The 19,033-nt window shown below is 40.6% G+C and overlaps 1 protein-coding gene across 2 annotated transcripts in view; it reads left to right on the top strand.

Annotated features, from left to right (window-relative positions):
- The window catches only part of LOC131255405 (zinc finger BED domain-containing protein RICESLEEPER 2), a 43,080-nt gene extending 24,514 nt beyond the window's left edge, over nucleotides 1–18,566 (top strand). The window contains exons 2-3 of one of the 2 annotated variants that reach the window (XM_058256110.1): nucleotides 14,081–14,162; nucleotides 16,367–18,566. In XM_058256110.1, the coding sequence (XP_058112093.1) occupies nucleotides 16,387–18,375 (1,989 nt within the window). In that variant the 5' untranslated portion in view covers nucleotides 14,081–14,162; nucleotides 16,367–16,386 and the 3' untranslated portion in view covers nucleotides 18,376–18,566. The remainder of the gene's footprint in view (nucleotides 1–14,080; nucleotides 14,163–16,366) is intronic. The other variant, XM_058256109.1, reaches the window with a different exon arrangement.
- Nucleotides 18,567–19,033: the final 467 nt, after the last annotated feature.

The raw sequence follows: 19,033 nt of genomic DNA, 5'->3' as shown, positions 1-19,033 counted from the left end.
GTAACGGCCCGTTACGGCCGTTACACCCTGTAATGGGCCCATATCGGCCGATACGGGTACAAAAAATCGTATCGGCCGATACGGCCCCGAAACGGGTAACGGTTCGCACCGTTACCGTTATGTATCGGCCGATACGGCCGATACGTAACCGATTTGGCATACCTTGATATGCGTATATGCGATTGCATATGTGCATATGTAGTCGCACATGACAACAATGGTGTTATCGGCTATTGCATATGTGCATATGCAGCATATGCAGTCGCGCATGACAACAATGGTGTTACCGGCTAACATGTTAGTGCTTCCCTAACCATGGGACCCATCTAGATGTATGTGTTGTATATCCAAGCTGTCCATTAGTTTTTTCAAATCATTTTAGGTCATATGGTCCCAAAAATGAAGTACATCCAAATCTCAGGTGGACCATAACATAGGAAAGTAGTGGTGATTGAACTCCTACCATTAAAAACTTCCTAGGGCCCGCTTTAAATTGTAATGTTTATTTGTTATCCAACTTGTTGATTAGGTCACACAAACTTGAATGAAGGGAAGGCACAAATATCAACTTCATCTAAAACTTTCATGGCACCCAAGAAGTTTTTAATGGTGGGCTGGGCATTCAATTACCACATTTTCTTGTGGTGTGGTCCACCTAAGATTTGGATCTGCCTCATTTTTGGGCTCATGCTCTAAAATAAGCTGGCAAAATGGTGGGATGTGGATTCAACATAGATATCAAGGTGGGCCGCTGTCTTATTTTTTTAGGATGGCCTTGGACTCATATGCCTGAGGCGTAGGGATGGCATACACATGTATATGATGGTGCTCTGTGTGCCCCATCACCATGTCTATGTATTTTATCCATGTTGTCCATCCATTTTGCCAACTTATTTTACGATAGTAGACTAAAAGAGAGGCAGATCCAAATCATAGGTGGACCATAACACTAGAAAAGTGGTGATTGAATGCCCACAATTAAAAACTTCCCAAGGCCCACTGTAATGATTATTTTTGATGTAGAGTGGGTCGTGGACAATTTCATGGCCAAGATGGACCAAAAAAGACCTGATCGGAGATGGAAGTGATCCAGACCGTCAAAACCTTAAAACGGGCATATCTCGCAAACCGGAATGAGTTATCCGACTTGCCTTATATGATTTTGGGGTTGGAGAAGCTACTTTAGCCAAACAACCTGGCGACACTAGGTTGCCCACGCCGAATTTGCGAGATTCCATTAGATCAACGGTTGAAATTCCATTTTATTTTCCTTTTTACTATTTTTAGTAAGTTTTAGTTTGATTGTAACTCTTCATCCATTGAGCTTTAGGAGTTGTGTCCAACACAAAAAGTGCTTAGAAAAATTAGGAGAACAACATGGTTAAGCTAAATAGGACACTATTTTTGGCCAAAAACTATGAGGTCTAGTGAAAATCATGACCGTCTATAAATAGTAAGTTTACTATTCATAGTAAGTCACGATTTTAGGGAGTTTTAGTTGTAGTTTGATTCCAAAACTTCTCCTTAGGGTTCATAACATTATTTAAAGGGTTGTAAACTTATTTTTGAGTATCAATCAATTTATTTTCGATTTTTATTAGAATTTATTTCTATTTTCTCTCTCTCCTCGTGGATTTGAGGCATGTTTGTGAGTTGTCCAGAGAAGCTCCGTGGATTCAGAGTAATTATCCCTTGAGGAAGACGGTGCTCGACCTCAGCATGTCCTTCCCTGCGTCAGTTTGGTATCAAAGCCAGGCTTTCTCCTTAGATCTATGGCTTCTAACGATGGGTCGAGCAACAATCCCATGGACGGTGCTCCAGGGAATTATCCTTTAACAACGGTGGCTTTCAAAGCAACTTTCGAAGCAACGTAGTGAGATTTTACAAGTCATGCAAGGGCTATAGGTTGCCATCGATCGCATGATGAAGGCCATAGGGCAACTCATGTTCATGGCGTTAATCCGCCAACACCTGCTGCTGGAACTCATAATCGCATTAATCGTAGGATAGCACCATCAGTGAACTAATGGATCATCCTTGAGGAGAGGGGATCCAGCGACGAGGAGGTCGATGACATGATCTTCCAATATCTCGGACAAGGCGGTGTTCAAGCAGATCAGACAGATCCAGAATTCAAGACGAGAGTCGATCTTCCTAGCTTCAATGACCAACTTCACATTGAGGATTTTCTCGATTGGCTTTCTGAAGTTGAACGATTCTTCGACTGTATGGAAATCCCTAAAGAGAAGAAGGTCAAGCTCGTGGCTTACAAATTGAAAGGCAAAGCTTCAGTTTGATGGGAGCAACTATAACTCACACGGATGAGATAGATGAAAGCACCTATCTGTACATGGCAGCGGATGAAGCAGCTGCTTCGCGCACGATTCCTCCACAGTGACTACGATCAGGTACTATTCCAACAATACTAAAATTGTCTGCAGGGTAGTCGGTCGGTGAAAGATTACGTAGAAGAATTCTACTGTTTGCTGACATGTAACGATTTGATTGAGACTGAATCACAACAAGTCGCTCGATTCAATGTTAGATTGTGTATGGCGATCCAGGATCGGGTCCAGATGTAAGTCATTTGGACGATGAATGATGTGATCAAATTGGCTAAACGTCCCAACACACGGACCTATCCTACCACCAAGGTTGCCGCGGCGGGTCCATCCCATTGATCTTCACAGCCCAAAGGGAAAGAACTTGTAGGAGCACGCACTCAACCTCCTACACCGGCTAACCGAGATCAAGGAAATGGGCAAGCTAAGCCCCAAAGGGGTGTAACGAGTGCTGCTGGTCCAAGCAGCATCTGAACCCCTATGGTTGGTCAATGCTCAACCATTGTTATTGTCGTGGCCAACTGGGTCACCTATCAAACACTTGTCCCCAGCAACAAGTGGCGAATCTCGCCATCAATGATGGTAGTGCTGAAAACGTTGATGAAGATCTACATGTTGATGGATTGGAGCACGTTGCAGAGGATGAAGCGGATGAGACAGATTGGGTTTCGCAGGATCATGGCGGGTCGCTCGTCGTGAGACAACTATTGTATGCACCAAGGAAAGAAGTACACCCACAACGACATAACATCTTCTGAACTAGGTGTACGGTGAATCGAAATGTTTGTGATGTGATCATCGACAGTGGGAGCAGCGAGAACATCGTTTCCAAGGTCATGTTAGAGAAATTACAATTAAAAACGGAATGTCATCCCTTCCCATACACGAACGGTTGGATTAAAAAGGTCAGCGAGATGAAGGTAACTGAACAATGCACTATATCTTTTTCAATTGATAAACATTATAAAGACGAAGTAGTATGCGATGTGGTTGACATGGAGGCTTGTCATATACTACTCAGTCGACCATGGCAATCCGATTGTGACACCACTCATAAAGGGCGAGGTAATGTGTATATTTTCGTCAAAGGTGACCGAAAAACCATATTGGCCCCTATGGATCCAGAGGAGTCACCCGAAACTTCTAAGGTGGAAGGCCGTTTTCTCTTAACCATACGGGACTTCGTGGAGGAATCCACAGAAATAGGATATGCTTATGCATTAATTGTAAAGGGGGAGGAACTCGAGCCCACCATCATCCCTGAGAAACTAAAACCCTTGTTGTATGAATTCAAAGAAATTTGGTCTGATGACCTTCCTAATGGATTGCCTCTCATGCGAGATATTCAGCACCACATTGACCTTGTCCCTGGGTCTAGTTTACCCTATCGTCCTCACTATTAGATGAGTCAGAAGGAGTGCGATATTTTACAAGGGCAAGTGGAGGAACTGATCCATAAGGGTCTTATCTGAGAAAGCATGAGCCAATGCGTCGTACTGACTCTATTAACTCCTAAGAAAGATGGGAGTTGGGCCATCAACAAGATTACTATAAAGTACAAATTTCTCATGCCACGGTTAGACGATATGTTGGACATGCTTGAGGGTGCGAAATTATTTTCTAAATTGGATTTAAGGACTGGTTACCATCATATTCGAATACGGCCAGGTGATGAATGGAAGACGACTTTTAAGACCATGGAAGGTTGTATGAATGGATGGTCATGCCCTTCGGTCTTTCGAACGCGCCTAGCATGTTCATAAAGTTGATGAACCAAGTTTTGAAACCATTCATTGGGCGGTTCATTGTGGTCTACTTTGATGATATTTTAATATATAGTCAGGACGAAGAAAACCATATGGAACACCTCAGGAAGATCCTTCAAGTGCTCACCGGAAATAAGTTGTATCTCAATTTAAAATAATGTAACTTTTTTACTGACAGCCTGTTATTCTTGGACTTTGTTGTGTCATCCACGGGAATCCGGTGGATGATGAAAAGGTGAGAGTGATTAGGGAAAGGTCGGTTCCCACAAACATCCATGAAGTACGGAGCTTTCACGGATTGACGATATTCTATCGTCGGTTCGCGAAGAATTTTAGCAGTGTCACAAATCATAGATTGCATGAAGAAGGGGTAATTTCAGTGGATTGACGAAGCTGACATGAGCTTTGCTGAAATTAAGCGCAAATGTGATGCTTCATATGTCGGAATTGGGAGAGTTTTGTCTCAAGAAGGTAGGCCTTCTACAGTGAAAAGCTTAGCGATGCATGCAAAAAGTGGTCAACCTATGAGCTCAAATTGTATGCAGTGGTCCAAGCACTGTGGCATTGGCGACATTACTTAATTCAAAGGGAGTTCATTCTTTACATAGACCATCAAGTTCTCAAATTCATTAATAGCCAAACTAACGTGAATCGTGTGCATGCGAGGTGGATTTCGTTTTTGTAGGAATTCACGTTTGTGCTTAAACATAAGTCTGGGCAGTAGAATAAAGTGGGTAATGCACTTAGCTGCAGTGCAACTTTGTTAGTCACTATGAGCAATGAGGTTATCGGGTTTGAGCGCCTCAGGGACATATGCCGACGACGACGACTTCAAGGACGCATGGGTTAGATGCCAAGAAGGTCACCCTAGTGACCTACATATGCAAGACCGGTTTCTTTTCAAAGGGAATCAACTATGCATCCCCAAAAGCTCACTGAGGGAGCAGATAATCCAAGAGCTACATGGAGGTGGCCTTAGTGGCCACCTTGGATGGGACAAGATGCGAACTCTTGTTGAAGAATGGTACTATTGGCCGCAATTAGTACATGATGTGGGTAGAATGGTGCAGCGTTGTCATGTTTGCCAAGTCTCCAAGTGACAGTCTCAGAATACGGATCTCTACACCCTGTTACCTGTACCTGATGGCCCTTGGGAGGACCTATCTATGGACTTCATGCTGGGTCTCCCGCGAACATAGCGTGGCATGAATTCAGTGTTCATGGTAGTAGATCGTTTCTCGAAGATGGCACACTTCATCTTGTGCAAGAAGACCCTTGATACGATACACGTGGCGAATCTATCATTCAGAGAGGTCATGTGGCTACACGGGGTTCCCAAGACTATTACTTCTGACCGCGATACGAAGTTCATTAGCCACTTCTGGCGGACTTTGTGGAATCGGTTCGGTACCCGACTTCAGTTCAACAGTGCATACCACCCACAGACCGATGGACAAACTGAAGTTGTGAATCACACGTTAGGGAACCTCCTTCGATGTATTTCAGGTGAAAAACCGAAGAAGTGAGATTTGACTCTTGTCTCAAGCGGAGTTTGCATTTAACAACATGGTGAACCGCTCAACAGGGAAGTCCTCGTTCCAGATTATTTACGGTCGAGTGATTCGCCACACACTTGACTTGGTCCCTTTGCCCAAACTCCCAGGCATAAACGTTGCAACAGAGCATATGGCAGACAGGATCATGGGCATTCATGCAGAGGTGCGAGCCAAGTTACATGCCTTGAACGACAAGTACAAGGAGCAAGCCGACAAGCATCGATGACAAAAGGTGTTTGAGGTGGGCGACCAAGTTATGGTCCATCTACGTAAGGAGAGATTTCCGACTGGGACGTACAACAAGTCAAAGAACAAGAAGATTGGGCCAGTACCGATCCTCTGAAAGATCAAATGACAACACTTACGTTGTTGATCTTTTAGATGACATGAATATCTCGCGTACTTTTATCGTCATGGAGCTGACTGAGTATCGTGAACCAAAGCAGGACGAGAACTCGAGGACGAGTTCTTTTAAATTAGAGGGGACTAATGTACAGTGGGTCATGTACATTTTCATGGCCAAGATGGACCAGAAAAGACCCGATTGGAGACGGAATTGATTCGGACTGTCAGAACCTTAAAACGGGCATATTTTGCAAGCCGAAATGATTTATCTGACTTGCCATTTATGATTTTGGGGTAGGAGAAGCTACTTTAGCCAACCAACCTGGCTATGCGAGGTTGCCCATGCCGAATTTGCGAGATTCCATTAGATCGACGGTCGAAATTTTTGTTTATTTTCGTTTATACTATTTTTAGTAAATTTTATTTTGATTATAGCTCGTCATCCGTTGAGCTTTAGGAGTTGTGTCCAACACGAAAAGTGCTTAGAAAAATTAGGAGAACAACACGGTTAAGCTAAATAGGACACTTGCTATTTTTGGCAAAAAACCACGAGATCTAGTGGAAATCATGACTGTCTATAAATAGTTAGTTTACTATTTATAGTAAGTCACAATTTTAGGGAGTTTTAGTTGTAGTTTGATTCCGAAACTTCTCCCTAGGGTTCATAACATTCTTTAAAGGGTTGTAAACTCGTTTTTGAGTATCAATCAATTTATTTTCGATTTTTATTAGAATTTGTTTCTACTTTCTATCTCTCCTCGTGGATTCGAGGCATCTCTGTGAGGAGTCCAGAGAAGCTCCGTGGATTCGGAGTAATTATCCCTTGAGGAGGATGGTGCTCGATCTCAACACGTCCTTCCTTGCATCAATTTTCCATCCAACCTATTGAGTAGGTCACATGGACATGGATGAAAGGCAAACACGAACATCAACTTGATCCAAAAGCTTTTGTCCCCCCAAGAAAAATTTAATGGTGGGCATTCAATACCATTGTTTCTTGTGGTGTGATCCACCTGAGATTTGGATTTACCTTATTTTTGGGCTCATGGCCTACATTAAGCTAACAAAATGGTGGGACATCGTGATTTCACATATACAACAAAGTGGACCACCTCATTTTTAGACAGCTTTTGCTATACGTGTCTTGGCTTTTGACCAATTGGTATTACTTCTAACAATGGCGTAATTAATTCTCAACAAATATGATGCTCCACTGAGTATGGGTGATATTGCAGATTATATAGATGTGCCCATTGGTTTCATGATCGATAATAATGTTAACATGGGGTCCACTATGGATTGACCATGAAAAAAAAGTAAAAAATAAATATTCGATGATCCTAACTTTCATATCCGCCTTTATCAATTAAATATGTGATGTTATGTTTCTTTTATTGGCTGTCCAATTCATGGGCATCGTTCGAATGGTCATGATTATTCTATCAATAAGAATATGGTACATGGTCCATCAATTAAAGAATTATGTTTGAGAGATGCATGTGAATTGGGCATTGAATAGGACTATGCCAAATTAAAAAATAATGAACTGAAAGATTAAATAAAACAGAACCAATCAGAGATCTCAATTGTAATAGTATTGAGAAATTGATTTAAACCTTGTTCAAATGACAACCTTACACAAAAAACAAATGTTTTAGGTAGGACAACCTGATTTCTTGAATGCAGTAAGGATCAAGATTGCAAACTAAAACAAGAGGCAAAAGAAGAAAACTATCTATTACAAACATTCACCACATGTACATGAAAAGATTACAATCATTCAACATATATACATCACACACATCATTCATCACAAAACACCAGGAGCTATAGTGGTTTGGTGTGTACACCAATTGTTCTCAAACAGCCATACCTACTCCACTCCCAATAATCACAACCCACGTGATATTGGCGTTCGCTAATAATCAAGGTTTTCTCAGGTTTACCTTAAAACCTATATAGTTGTGTTTTCAAATGGGCTATCACAATCAAAACCTTGCGCTGAGATTTTCTGGCTTCTCTTAGTCAAAACCAAGATAGATTTTCTGGATATCTCAAAAACAAAAAACAAATAAAGAATACTTATCTTCTCCTGAAGATGCTCTTTGATGTAGCCCATAGAACCGCTTCGCTTGATGTATAGATGTTCAATGTCCAATAAACATAATCAAAGGTTCTATGTTCTAAACAGATTTTAAATTAACTCAAACCTTGGGTTACTTGTTTGATTAGATCGCACAAAGTAGAGTAAAAACTCCCTTTTAAAATATCAGTTTCACAAAATAGAGATCAAGGAATTACAAAAACAAATAAGCTATAAAAAGATCTAAAATTACCGGACTATAGCTTGATAATGACGGAGACTTTTCTCTTGCAAAGTGAAGGCTTTTTGTGGCTTTTTTGAATTAATTTAGAATGAGAAAAGACCTCTATTTATAGGCTGAAAAACGGTTCCTTCGACTGGTCTAAGGTCTCATTCGACTGGTCTAAGAATCAACCGAATTTCAAATTTTCGGCGCGATCAGATAAAACCGACCTTCGACTGGTCGAGGGAGCTTGAAATTAGTTGCTCGAGTTCGAGTTGAGCTCCCTTCGACTGGTTGAACGAGTGTCCACGACTCGACTGGTCGAGGAACTACCAGAAAAACTCTGAATTTGAGTTTGAATCTTGGACTGGTCGAACCAGAGCATGGGCTAGTCGAACTTAGGCTTGGACTAGTCGAATTTAAGTCTAACCAAAGTATAAAAACCCGTGTATGATTAGCATATGAAAGGACCTAAGTCTAGAGTCTTTCCAGGGTCAGTTATACTTGAAATTATTGGACATTGAAGTATATACCTTGAAATTACTACTCGAATCTTCAGTAGCGTTCAGTAGATCTTCTACTTGAAGTGGACTTGAAATTGTAGCTTGATCTTGAACTTGAAGTAGAACTCAACCTTGTAGTACTATCTTCATGTCTTGCACTTTCAAACTTCCTATAATGATTTCGAAGGTGGACTTTCCATCTTGCTTCACCTGAAGGTGAACTTTCCATCTTGCTTCACTTGAAGGTGAACTTTCCATTACATGAATAAGTTACACTATAAGCTGTTTTGTCTCATCGAAATTTGACAACTAAGGGTGCTTTATACATCAAAGCACTTACAATATTAATAACACATTTTCTCTCATGCTCTACATAGGATAGAAATTGAGACAATAGGGGCAAAATATGATAAATTGCCTATTTTTAGACATTTATGGTTTGTGTTTGCGAAATAGATTTTTGTGAAAAAAGTGCTTAATTTAAGATATTAGGGCTTTCTTTTCCAGATAAATTATCAAATAGATTTTTCTGTACTTATTAAGTGCGAAAATTCAACACTTAATTAATTTTCAGACTTTAATTTTCGGACTTTAATTTTTAGTTTAACAAACAACACCTTAGAATTGTCATGCATAGACTTTTTTATGTATGCCTCAACAATTGTGACATGCATGTGATGCATATGGGCCCAACGTTTTGGCAACATTTGTGACTAGTGTTTTGGCATGTATGCGATTTTCCTTAGTGGTATTATACAAAAGGATTTGAAACTCAAGGCATTGTTGGGCATTTAGCTATTGAAAGGCATCGTTAGTAAAGTATTTTGATTTAAACGACAATCATACTTTCATGTTCATGAAACCTGGAAACTGAATTAGAACACTAGAAAATAGGTGGGGTGATCGAGTCCCCTAGGTTGGAAGTACCTAAAGCGTGAAGGTGGGGCGATTGAGACCCTTGGGTTAGAAGTCCCTATGCTCCATTTGGTACCATTTGGACCTCCATTGATTGAGGCTGGGTGGGTGATCACATAGAAGAGTGAATAGACCACTTATGTAGGCCAAGTGGAGTAGTAGTCTAGTTTGACCAATTAACATACGAATTGGTACCCTCATTGATTGAGGCCGGGTGAGTGAGCACATCTGGATGTAAGAAACCTCCTAGTGAGGCAGGGTGAGTGAGCACATCTGGATGTACGAAAGATGTTAAGAGAGTTGAGGCCAGCTGTAGTAGTGTGAACCTGGTGTTCAATGAAAACAACTGCATTGATTATTGTGGTGAACCTTTTATTCATTGTAGCATTTGAAATTGCGGTAATGAGCCGCAATGCGTCTACGTACGGAATGTGGCGGAGCTATAGAATGTAGACTAAGTGGGTGATAAGGATCAATTAAAACTTATGCCAATTTAAAATTCTGATTAAATAACTTAAACTAAGGCAATATACTCTAAAGGCTTCCAAGCCAATAGAGGGTCCAATCACATAGGCTACACTAGATATGCAAGTTAAGCAACTAGCCTATATAAGATATATATGAGTGTGTGGGATGTGATTCTAGTAAATCCTAAACATTTATCTAATCATGCATCATATTTAAACATCCAAGACACATAAGCATAATTAAATAAATGCGCAAATAGCAATCCCAAACACGATCATATATAGTGGTTTGGCTACGTGCCTACTCCACTCCCGGCATACACACTCAATCCCAGAGTGCACCGGAGAGGTTTTAAATCAGGTTCACCTCAAACCTTTACTGCCCTACATAAGGACTTTACAATTTATGCCCTATACAAGTGCAAAGGTCCTAATCCCGAACCTAACAGTTTAGGCTACATAGGCCAAGGTCCTAATCCCGAACCTAAGATTTATGCTCTTCACAAGAGCAAGGGTCTTACTCTCGAACCCAACAATTTAGGCTACACAGGCCAAGGTCCTAATCCCGAACTTAAGATTTATGCTCTACTCAAGAGCAAGGGTCCTACTCCTGAACCTAACAATTTAGGCCACACAGGCCAAGGTCCTAATCCCGAACTTTGTTTAGGCCCACCGGCCAAGGTCCCACACTAGACACCTACTGTTTAGGCCCACCGGCCAAGGTCCCACACAAGGCACCTAAGTTTAGGCCCACAGGCCAAGGTCCTAATCCCGAACTTTGTTTAGGCCCACCGGCCAAGGTCCCACACTAGACACCTACTGTTTAGGCCCACCGGCCAAGGTCCCACACAAGGCACCTAAGTTTAGGCACACAGGCCAAGGTCCCACACTAGGCACCTAATCGAGTTTGTGGATAACAAACTCTTATCCTCAATCCTTCACAAGGAAGGAGGCTAACCTTTGGACTCCTAACAATGACACTTGTCGGATTGAGTCTCTTTTTGTAGCTCATCTTGGGTTGCTTCATCTCCGCTCTCCCGTCCTTCAATCAACACTCCGATGCTCCCCCGATCATGTTGTCGCTGCTTTGCCAAGGCTTCAGCTCCATGATCAATCTCCTTGCATTTAATTCTTCTTCAAGATGACCAAGGTGATGGGAGTAGGTTGAATCTCCTACCACCAATGAGAAGTTGTTTATCCTAGGAAATTCAACTGATGGACACTTTAGAGTATCATAGAGACTATAGATATACCTATAAGGTTGGTCTCAATACTCTAGAGAAGGCATGAGATCATGTTCTTCCTTAATAGAAGCATGGAATGCTTGTTAAGTGATGAATCATAAGGAAGATGACATGAATCTCAATGGAAAAGAGTTAAAGTCTATATAGATTAGGCTTGGGATGCACTAAAGTTTCTAAAATGCCTTAATCCATGCTTTTTGCAAGTTCTTACAAGCCATTTTTATAGACAAAAGCTTCCAACAGATAGAAAACGGCTAGTTATCAGTGCTACCGAGTAGATTTCGGTGTCACCGAACTTGCATTCAGTGGTACTGAATTAATTCCTGAAGTTGCTGGATGAAAATAGTCACTTTCGGTGACATCGAACTTTGTTCGTCAGCGGCAGTCGGCGGTGACACATTTTGCTATCGAAATTTATACAAATTTTTCTGTTTAAATTCTCTGTCCTTTAAATCTTCAGCAACTTCATTCTTCCTTAAGCCAACTCTAGAATGATGGAAAATATGAACTTAGAATGACTTGAATAGATGATCTAAGTGAGTTTTCCTATTTGGGTCCAAATCATCTAGAGGTTAAGGAGTTGTTTTGGGACAAGGGTTAGGATCACCAAGGCCACCTGTTTACCTGTTCTTGCCGCCTTGATGCTTTTGCTCCGCCGTGTCTTCGGTCTTCATATTACAAGGGCTCAACCGACTTTACGACACAACGACTCACGTGATCGACAAACCAAGGTGCAAAAATGAGTGCACTAACAACATTCTTTCATGCATTGGTTTTAAACCATCTTGCATACTCATGATTTAAATAAATAAAAAAATCTTTTGCATTTGGATTTACTGTTGTTTTTGGAAAAGGTTAAGTAGAGGTTTATCCACTAGGCTTTTATTGGGATTTTAATTTCAGGATGGAGACATCGTTAGCAGCACTCGAGAATGGAGTTGGGATTTCCTTAAATAGTTTCCTTCATTAGCTGAATAAATATTGTATTTACGTGTGATTTTGAAACCCCTGTAATAAGTGTGGAAGTGAAATTGATCAATTTATCATTTGGTGGAATGAAATTGTGTTTTTCTTTCTTTAATTGATGTGTTGAATGATGAAGTTTATACCCTTGGAATCTTGAGAATGGGAACTTAGCAGACTAGTGCCGCCTTCGACACGGTATCATAGTCGAGTATACCCAGATGCTGGGCTTGGGGCGTGAACAATTAATTGTAGATGTTGCCCGAATTGTTGATAAAGTCAATTAGGAAATTTGGCATCCACTAAAGATATGAGCTTCCGAAGCCTAGATGCTCGTAGAATCCTGCCCATCTACAGACAAGCATGCATGCCAACATGATGTGTATGAGGACCAGGCTTTCCATCAGGTTGGCAACACTGACTAGATGTTCTGGCTAAGAAATAGGCTGTTTCACTCAGGCCATGGTGTACAATACCAACAGATGGATAAAACAATTTCTAGCCATCCATTTGTTCTGTGTACTGCGGCTCACCAGAGTGAAACAGCCTGAAACATTTTTTAATCATTAAAAAAAGCAAGATTTTTAGGTCATAAGATCTAAGCAATGTGTCCCCACCAGATGGAAGGCTCAGATCTTGCATGCATCTACCATTTTGGCATTTGTGCTAGTGTGTACGATTGGCATGGATCATATGCATGGGGGTATGGATCACATGCATGTAGGCTTAGCCTCTATTGTAATTTGTTGATTTGAATGTTGTTGATCTCATTACTCTCGGAATCTTGAGCTGCCGTTCTTAGCTTCTGATCTGCTTATTTCATCTTCAGCTTCCTAATTTTTATTTATTTATTTTTTTTACTTTTAAACTTTTCTGATATTACTGTTCTTTTGAATATTGTACTTTCTGTAGCAGTTATATTTACTGGACCTTGTTTCTTTATCCCTTGCATTTCTTAGCATGTTCTGTGAGAACTTATTTGGAAGCCCTTTGTTCATCATGCCTAGCTCTGAAAGAAGTTCACTGCATTTTATTATCTCAAGTATTACTTTCTTTATAGAGAAGAAGGTTAATGTGAATCTGGGTGAGAATTAAAACTAGTTGATCTGAATCCATTCAAGCGTTTTAGTTCTCATTCCTTGTTGTATTCGAGGCCAATATCTCTCATTTCTCATTGATGCAGAGAGTCTGGGAACATGGAACAATGATGAAACTGCAAACACACAGAGAACAATAGTGAAACTGCACACACATACACACACACAGACACACGTGCGCGCACACACAATGTTTATGTTATAAGTGTACTTCAACATATAATTATTATTTTAATTTTTTTGATGATTTTGATTCTAAATGACTAAAATAGGAATTAATTTTATTTGGCAAAGGAATTTGGAAAAAGTAGAATTTAAAAAAATTAAGGTGATATAAATTATGAGTACTCCAAATATTGATACAAACCCAAGTTTCCACATGATCAAAAACCTAGTTTATCATTCGATTTCTTTTTCAGCATTTCCAAGTCCTTCATATTTTCTGTAATGTTATCATTGTAATTTTTTATTTTTTTTCAAGATTTACCTAATCCTTATTTCTGTAATGTTCCCTAGTTTGTAGTAACCATGTATTGTGAATATAATATAGATCATCACTTCACTGTTCTTGTATAGTCATGCCACTATATCATGCCTCTCAGAGTTGCTATGTTCGGCTTGGATGGGAAGTCTCTGAGATGTCAACTACCATAAATTTGTGAGTGAACAATAAGTTACTGCTACAAAGGTGAATGGGAACTTGGAGAGGAGGTTCCTCCACTCACACCCATTTATTTTATTTTCTGGTAGGCGAGGTATCTCCTAAGTAAGGCTGCGAGTCATTTAAAAGGAAGTACCAAGCTGAAACATGAATCGAGACTGAGATGTGGCTCCATACTAAACTGAGTCAATTAAATGAAAAAGAACCAAGTCTTGAATTGGATACGTATCTTCTGAGGTGATCAAGCCAGCGAATCAAAATGTTTAATTGGTAAAACTGACTGCAATATGGTGATATAAGTAGCACATTCTTAGGATAAAAACTGAGCAACTGATGCTAGGATTTGAGAAACACATGGGAAAAGAATGAACTTTTTCAGTCAATCATTCATTCTCATCTCTATCTTTTTCAGTCAATCATTCATTCTCATCTCTCTCAAAAGTGGGGGAAAAAAATGAAATGTTCTCTACAAGTCTATATGGCTATCTTTAGTTCTTTATAGCTTTGTACATAAACTTCTACTTAATTCGAAAAAGCTTAGAAGTAACCCTATTGGTTAGAATGGGAAAATAAAAATAAAATCCTATTGGTTCCTGCAAGTCTACCTCTAAAGAAAGATCCTAAATATAGCCAACGGAAATCCAAATCCAAATAAATAAGCTACAATGTGCCAGTAAAGACTTTTAAAAAATCACGTTGATGTTTCTCTTTATATCAACCATCTGACCTCTCTAAGGGTTGTATGCACTCCACAGTTTGATTAGAGCTCCCCAAATAGAGAGTCTGACCTCTCTACGGGTTGGTGTATGCATTTGACACCATCATTCAGATTGTATATCCAGCCATCTGATTGATCCAAGGGTCCTATGAGTCAATTGTACCCTAGGATAGGCCACCTGATTGGATGCGGGTCCTGCAGTCCAACCTGATCATATATTTTGTCCAGATTTGTCACCAGACCTTTTATATGATCTAGATCCTTGATTACAGTTGGTCAAGATTTACTATCAGATCCTTGATTTGGAAAATCTGGACCTTTGACGAGGTCCAGATCTTCAATTTGGGCGGATGAATGGTTCAGTTCTTAAATCAGGATGGTGTGATTTGTTGGATCTTTGGGTAGGACCTTTGGACGGGCTTATGTTGGACCTGATATACAGACTGATGGTTTGATATTCAATCAGCTAGCTTGAGCATCATGGATGCATTGACGAATTTCCATCCACCTATTTCAGTCAGCAGATGCTTCCTCTCTGTTCAACTTCACTTTGGACTGATATTTCTAAATCAATTAAAAGCACAAAACCTCAACTTTCAAGTTCATCAGATGCGGCCATGTGTATATTCCACATATCTTGTGTTTCACTACTGGTGTTCTAGGGTCCTTTTTATTTGAGTTCATTTATTATCTTTGTTGCAGTTGCACAACTGAAATGTAACTATTGGTGAATTTATTTATTTATTAAATTTTGAAGACCTCAAAAGGTGTCCCTGCCCCTTTTGAGGCGAGACTATTCCCTGCGGATACACCCAATCACCCACAATCACGTGTATCGGCTAATGCGGAAGGGAGTCAAACCCACACCTGAAGGTAGCAAACCCACGGTGCTGGCTGCTCGCCCAAACCTCGTTGGGTTTATATTTACTAGATGCTTAGAACTGTGAATGAATCTCCCCTTTCATCACATTGACTTTTCACTAAAATATGCATTCATCCTTTTGGAGTAGGAAAAAAAGGGAATAAAATCTGGAGATTAGTTATTTGTACATTTAGGGCCTTTCTGCATGTGGGGCTCCAATAAAATTTGAATTAGATGGCTTAGCTCAATCCATTTTGTGTTGAGCAGGAAGTGAAAGAAATGACTTGGAAAGATGTGCCCTTTTGATGTGTTTCTTCTTCCCATGCTGTTTTGGGAAAATAACACACTAACTATTTCAAATGGAAATCTTTGAGGATCAAAGTTGTATGAAAGTCTGCTGTTCATCCCCTTCCAAACAGTCCCTTAGTTATTCTGGATTGCAGATATGAAAACTGCCTATTTAGAATCTATAATTGACAGGGTGCTTTTGTATTTTGAATGTTTCTCCTTTTTTGTTACGTTCAGTTCTTATAAAACATGTCTTGTTCTTATGGAATGAAACATATGAAGATACAGTATTGGTCAGCTTTTTTAATTATTTTCCTTTTGTTATTGATGCAGAAGTCACCCTTGTATTCAAAATGGTTGGTGCTAATGATAATGATCAGGGTAGTTCACAGACATCCTCCAAGCGGATGAGAAGAAAATCTGTAGTTTGGGAACACTTCACTGTGGAATCACTGGGTGGTGGGTGCACCAGGGCATGCTGCAAACGTTGCAAACAAACCTTTGCATACAGTTCTGGTTCCAAGTTTGCAGGTACGAGCCACCTCAAACGGCATTTGGCCTTGGGAATCTGCCCCAAAAATCGGCATAAAGAGAAAAACCAACTGACACCTTATACTCCACCCGCTAAAAATGGTGGCAGTGTTTCCGATCCACCGAAAAGACGCTATAAAGGGAGCCCCAGTGTGGTGAGTGAGTTTGACCAGGATCGTAGCCGCCAAGATATTGCAAAAATGATCATTGTGCATGAGTACCCTCTCCACATTGTTGAGCATTCCGGTTTCATTACTTTTGTCCAGAATCTTCAACCTCAGTTCAAGATGGTAACCTTTAGCACCGTTGAAGCTGATTGTTTGGCCATTTACCAGAAGGAGAAGCAAAATCTGATGCAGCTCATGGGGACGATCCCTGGACGGATTAGCCTCACTTTGGACTTGTGGACATCTAGCCAGACTCTAGGATACATGTGTGTTACAGGGCAGTTTATTGACAGTGATTGGAGGTTACATCGACGAATTCTCAATTTCATGGTGGTATCCTCTCAAACTGGGAATATACTTACTGATGCGATTGGAACTTGCCTTTCAAATTGGAATATGGAGAACAAGTTATTCTCCATCACTTTAGATAATGGTTCTTCGAATGATGGCATCAGTTCCAATCTCAGAGACTACCTCTCCAACAAGAACGCGCTCGTGCTCAATGGTCAGTTATTTGTGGCGAGTTTTGCCCACATTTTAAATCTGGTTGTGAAGGATGGACTAGGGGCAATTCATGATATTGTGTACAAAATCCGCGAGAGCATAAAGTATGTGAAAACATCACCGGCCCATGAGGAGAAGTTTGCCGAGGTTGTCAAACAATTTCAAATCCCGAGCATGAGGAGCCCATCCCTCGATGTTCAGACACAATGGAACACAACATTTCTCATGCTGCTGGCTGCATTAGAACACAAGCAAGCATTTGTTTACCTGGAGACATGCGATTCGAACTACATGCAAGCACCGACGGTGGATGAATGGAAGAAGGTTGAAACCCTTTGCAAATACTTGAAAGTTTTGTATGATGCTGCAAATGTCTTCACGGGAATGCCTAACCCAACTGCCAATATCTACTTCCATGAAGTATGGAAGATCAAATTAGAGCTGAGCCATGCGACAACAAGTGAGGATCCTTTCACTCGTTCCGTTGTTGGGCTAATGCATGAAAAGTTTGATGGTTATTGGAAAGACTGCTGCCTCATCTTAGCAATTGCTGTTATCATGGATCCACGCTTCAAGATGAAACTTGTTGAGTTTAGCTACACGAAAATATATGGTGAAAATGCAGGCACATGTATCAAGACCGTAAATGATGGAATTCATGATCTATATCTTGAATACATTGCGCAGCCACTCCCACTGACACCTGCTTACATTGAGCAAGGACCAGCGCCCAACAATGGTGGGATGGAAGGAGGAACTCTTCTTACCAGTGGTGATGGGCTTCTAGACTTTGACGTGTTCATATCTGAAATGTCTAGCAACCAGCAGACAAAGTCAGAGCTTGATCAGTATCTTGAAGAATCTCTCTTGCCAAGGATCCAAGAATTCGACATCTTGGAATGGTGGAAGCTGAACAAACTCAAGTACCCAACGCTGTCAAAGATGGCTCGTGATGTCTTGGCCATTTCAATGTCGACTGTAAGTTCTGAGTTCATATTCAGCACTGAAAGCCGAGTGCTTGATGACTATCGCAGTACATTGCGGCCAGAGACGTTGCAGGCCGTTGTTTGTGCGAAGGACTGGCTCCAGCAGCAAAATGAACTAGTGGAGCCAAGTGCCATTGTCAAAATGGAATTCTGAAACTTGCAGTTGTGATCACTAGATGCTTCAGTTGTGTTTTTTTTTTTTTTTAAAAAAAAGATAACCACTAGATGTTTCAGTTGCCACCGTGATGATAGTTATTTGGGGCGATGACAGGCTTCCCATCATGTTTCGGTCTTTTAGTTGTATTAGTTTCTTACCTACTTAGTACAGATGACTTCCTGGTACTAGTCTTTTTTTTTTTTTTTTTAATTTTTAAAAAAAAAAATTCATCTCATCATGCTTGCTCCAGTAATTTCGACTTATTAGTGATGGTAGAGAATTAACTTTCATGGCAGCTGTCTCCTGATTGCATAAACGGGAATGAAGGAAGACAGCTGCAACAACTGGTATCTCCTGCAACAGCTGAGCTCCGTGGGCCAACTGTGTTGTGTGCATAACATCTACCCTATCAATCAGGTGCGTGGCTTGATGTTAGTTCCTGTGGCTAATCCACAAATTAAAAGTGGGCTACGCCACGGGGAATAATGGAGAGGAAGCAACCATGGGTTTTGTATGTGGGGCCTACCATGGCCTTTTATTCCTTCCCGACCCATTAATCAGATGTGAACCTACTGAACAAAAAATTAGGGTGGGAATACTGTCTGAACCTGGAGGTTTTAGGTTTATCTTGTACATTGCTCCCTGTGGTGTGGCT

This window comes from Magnolia sinica, chromosome 9 (genome assembly GCF_029962835.1).
Source record: "Magnolia sinica isolate HGM2019 chromosome 9, MsV1, whole genome shotgun sequence".
NCBI classification, from domain to species: domain Eukaryota; kingdom Viridiplantae; phylum Streptophyta; class Magnoliopsida; order Magnoliales; family Magnoliaceae; genus Magnolia; species Magnolia sinica.
Note: the sequence above shows the minus strand (reverse complement) of the source record. Positions and strands in the feature narration are given on the sequence as shown.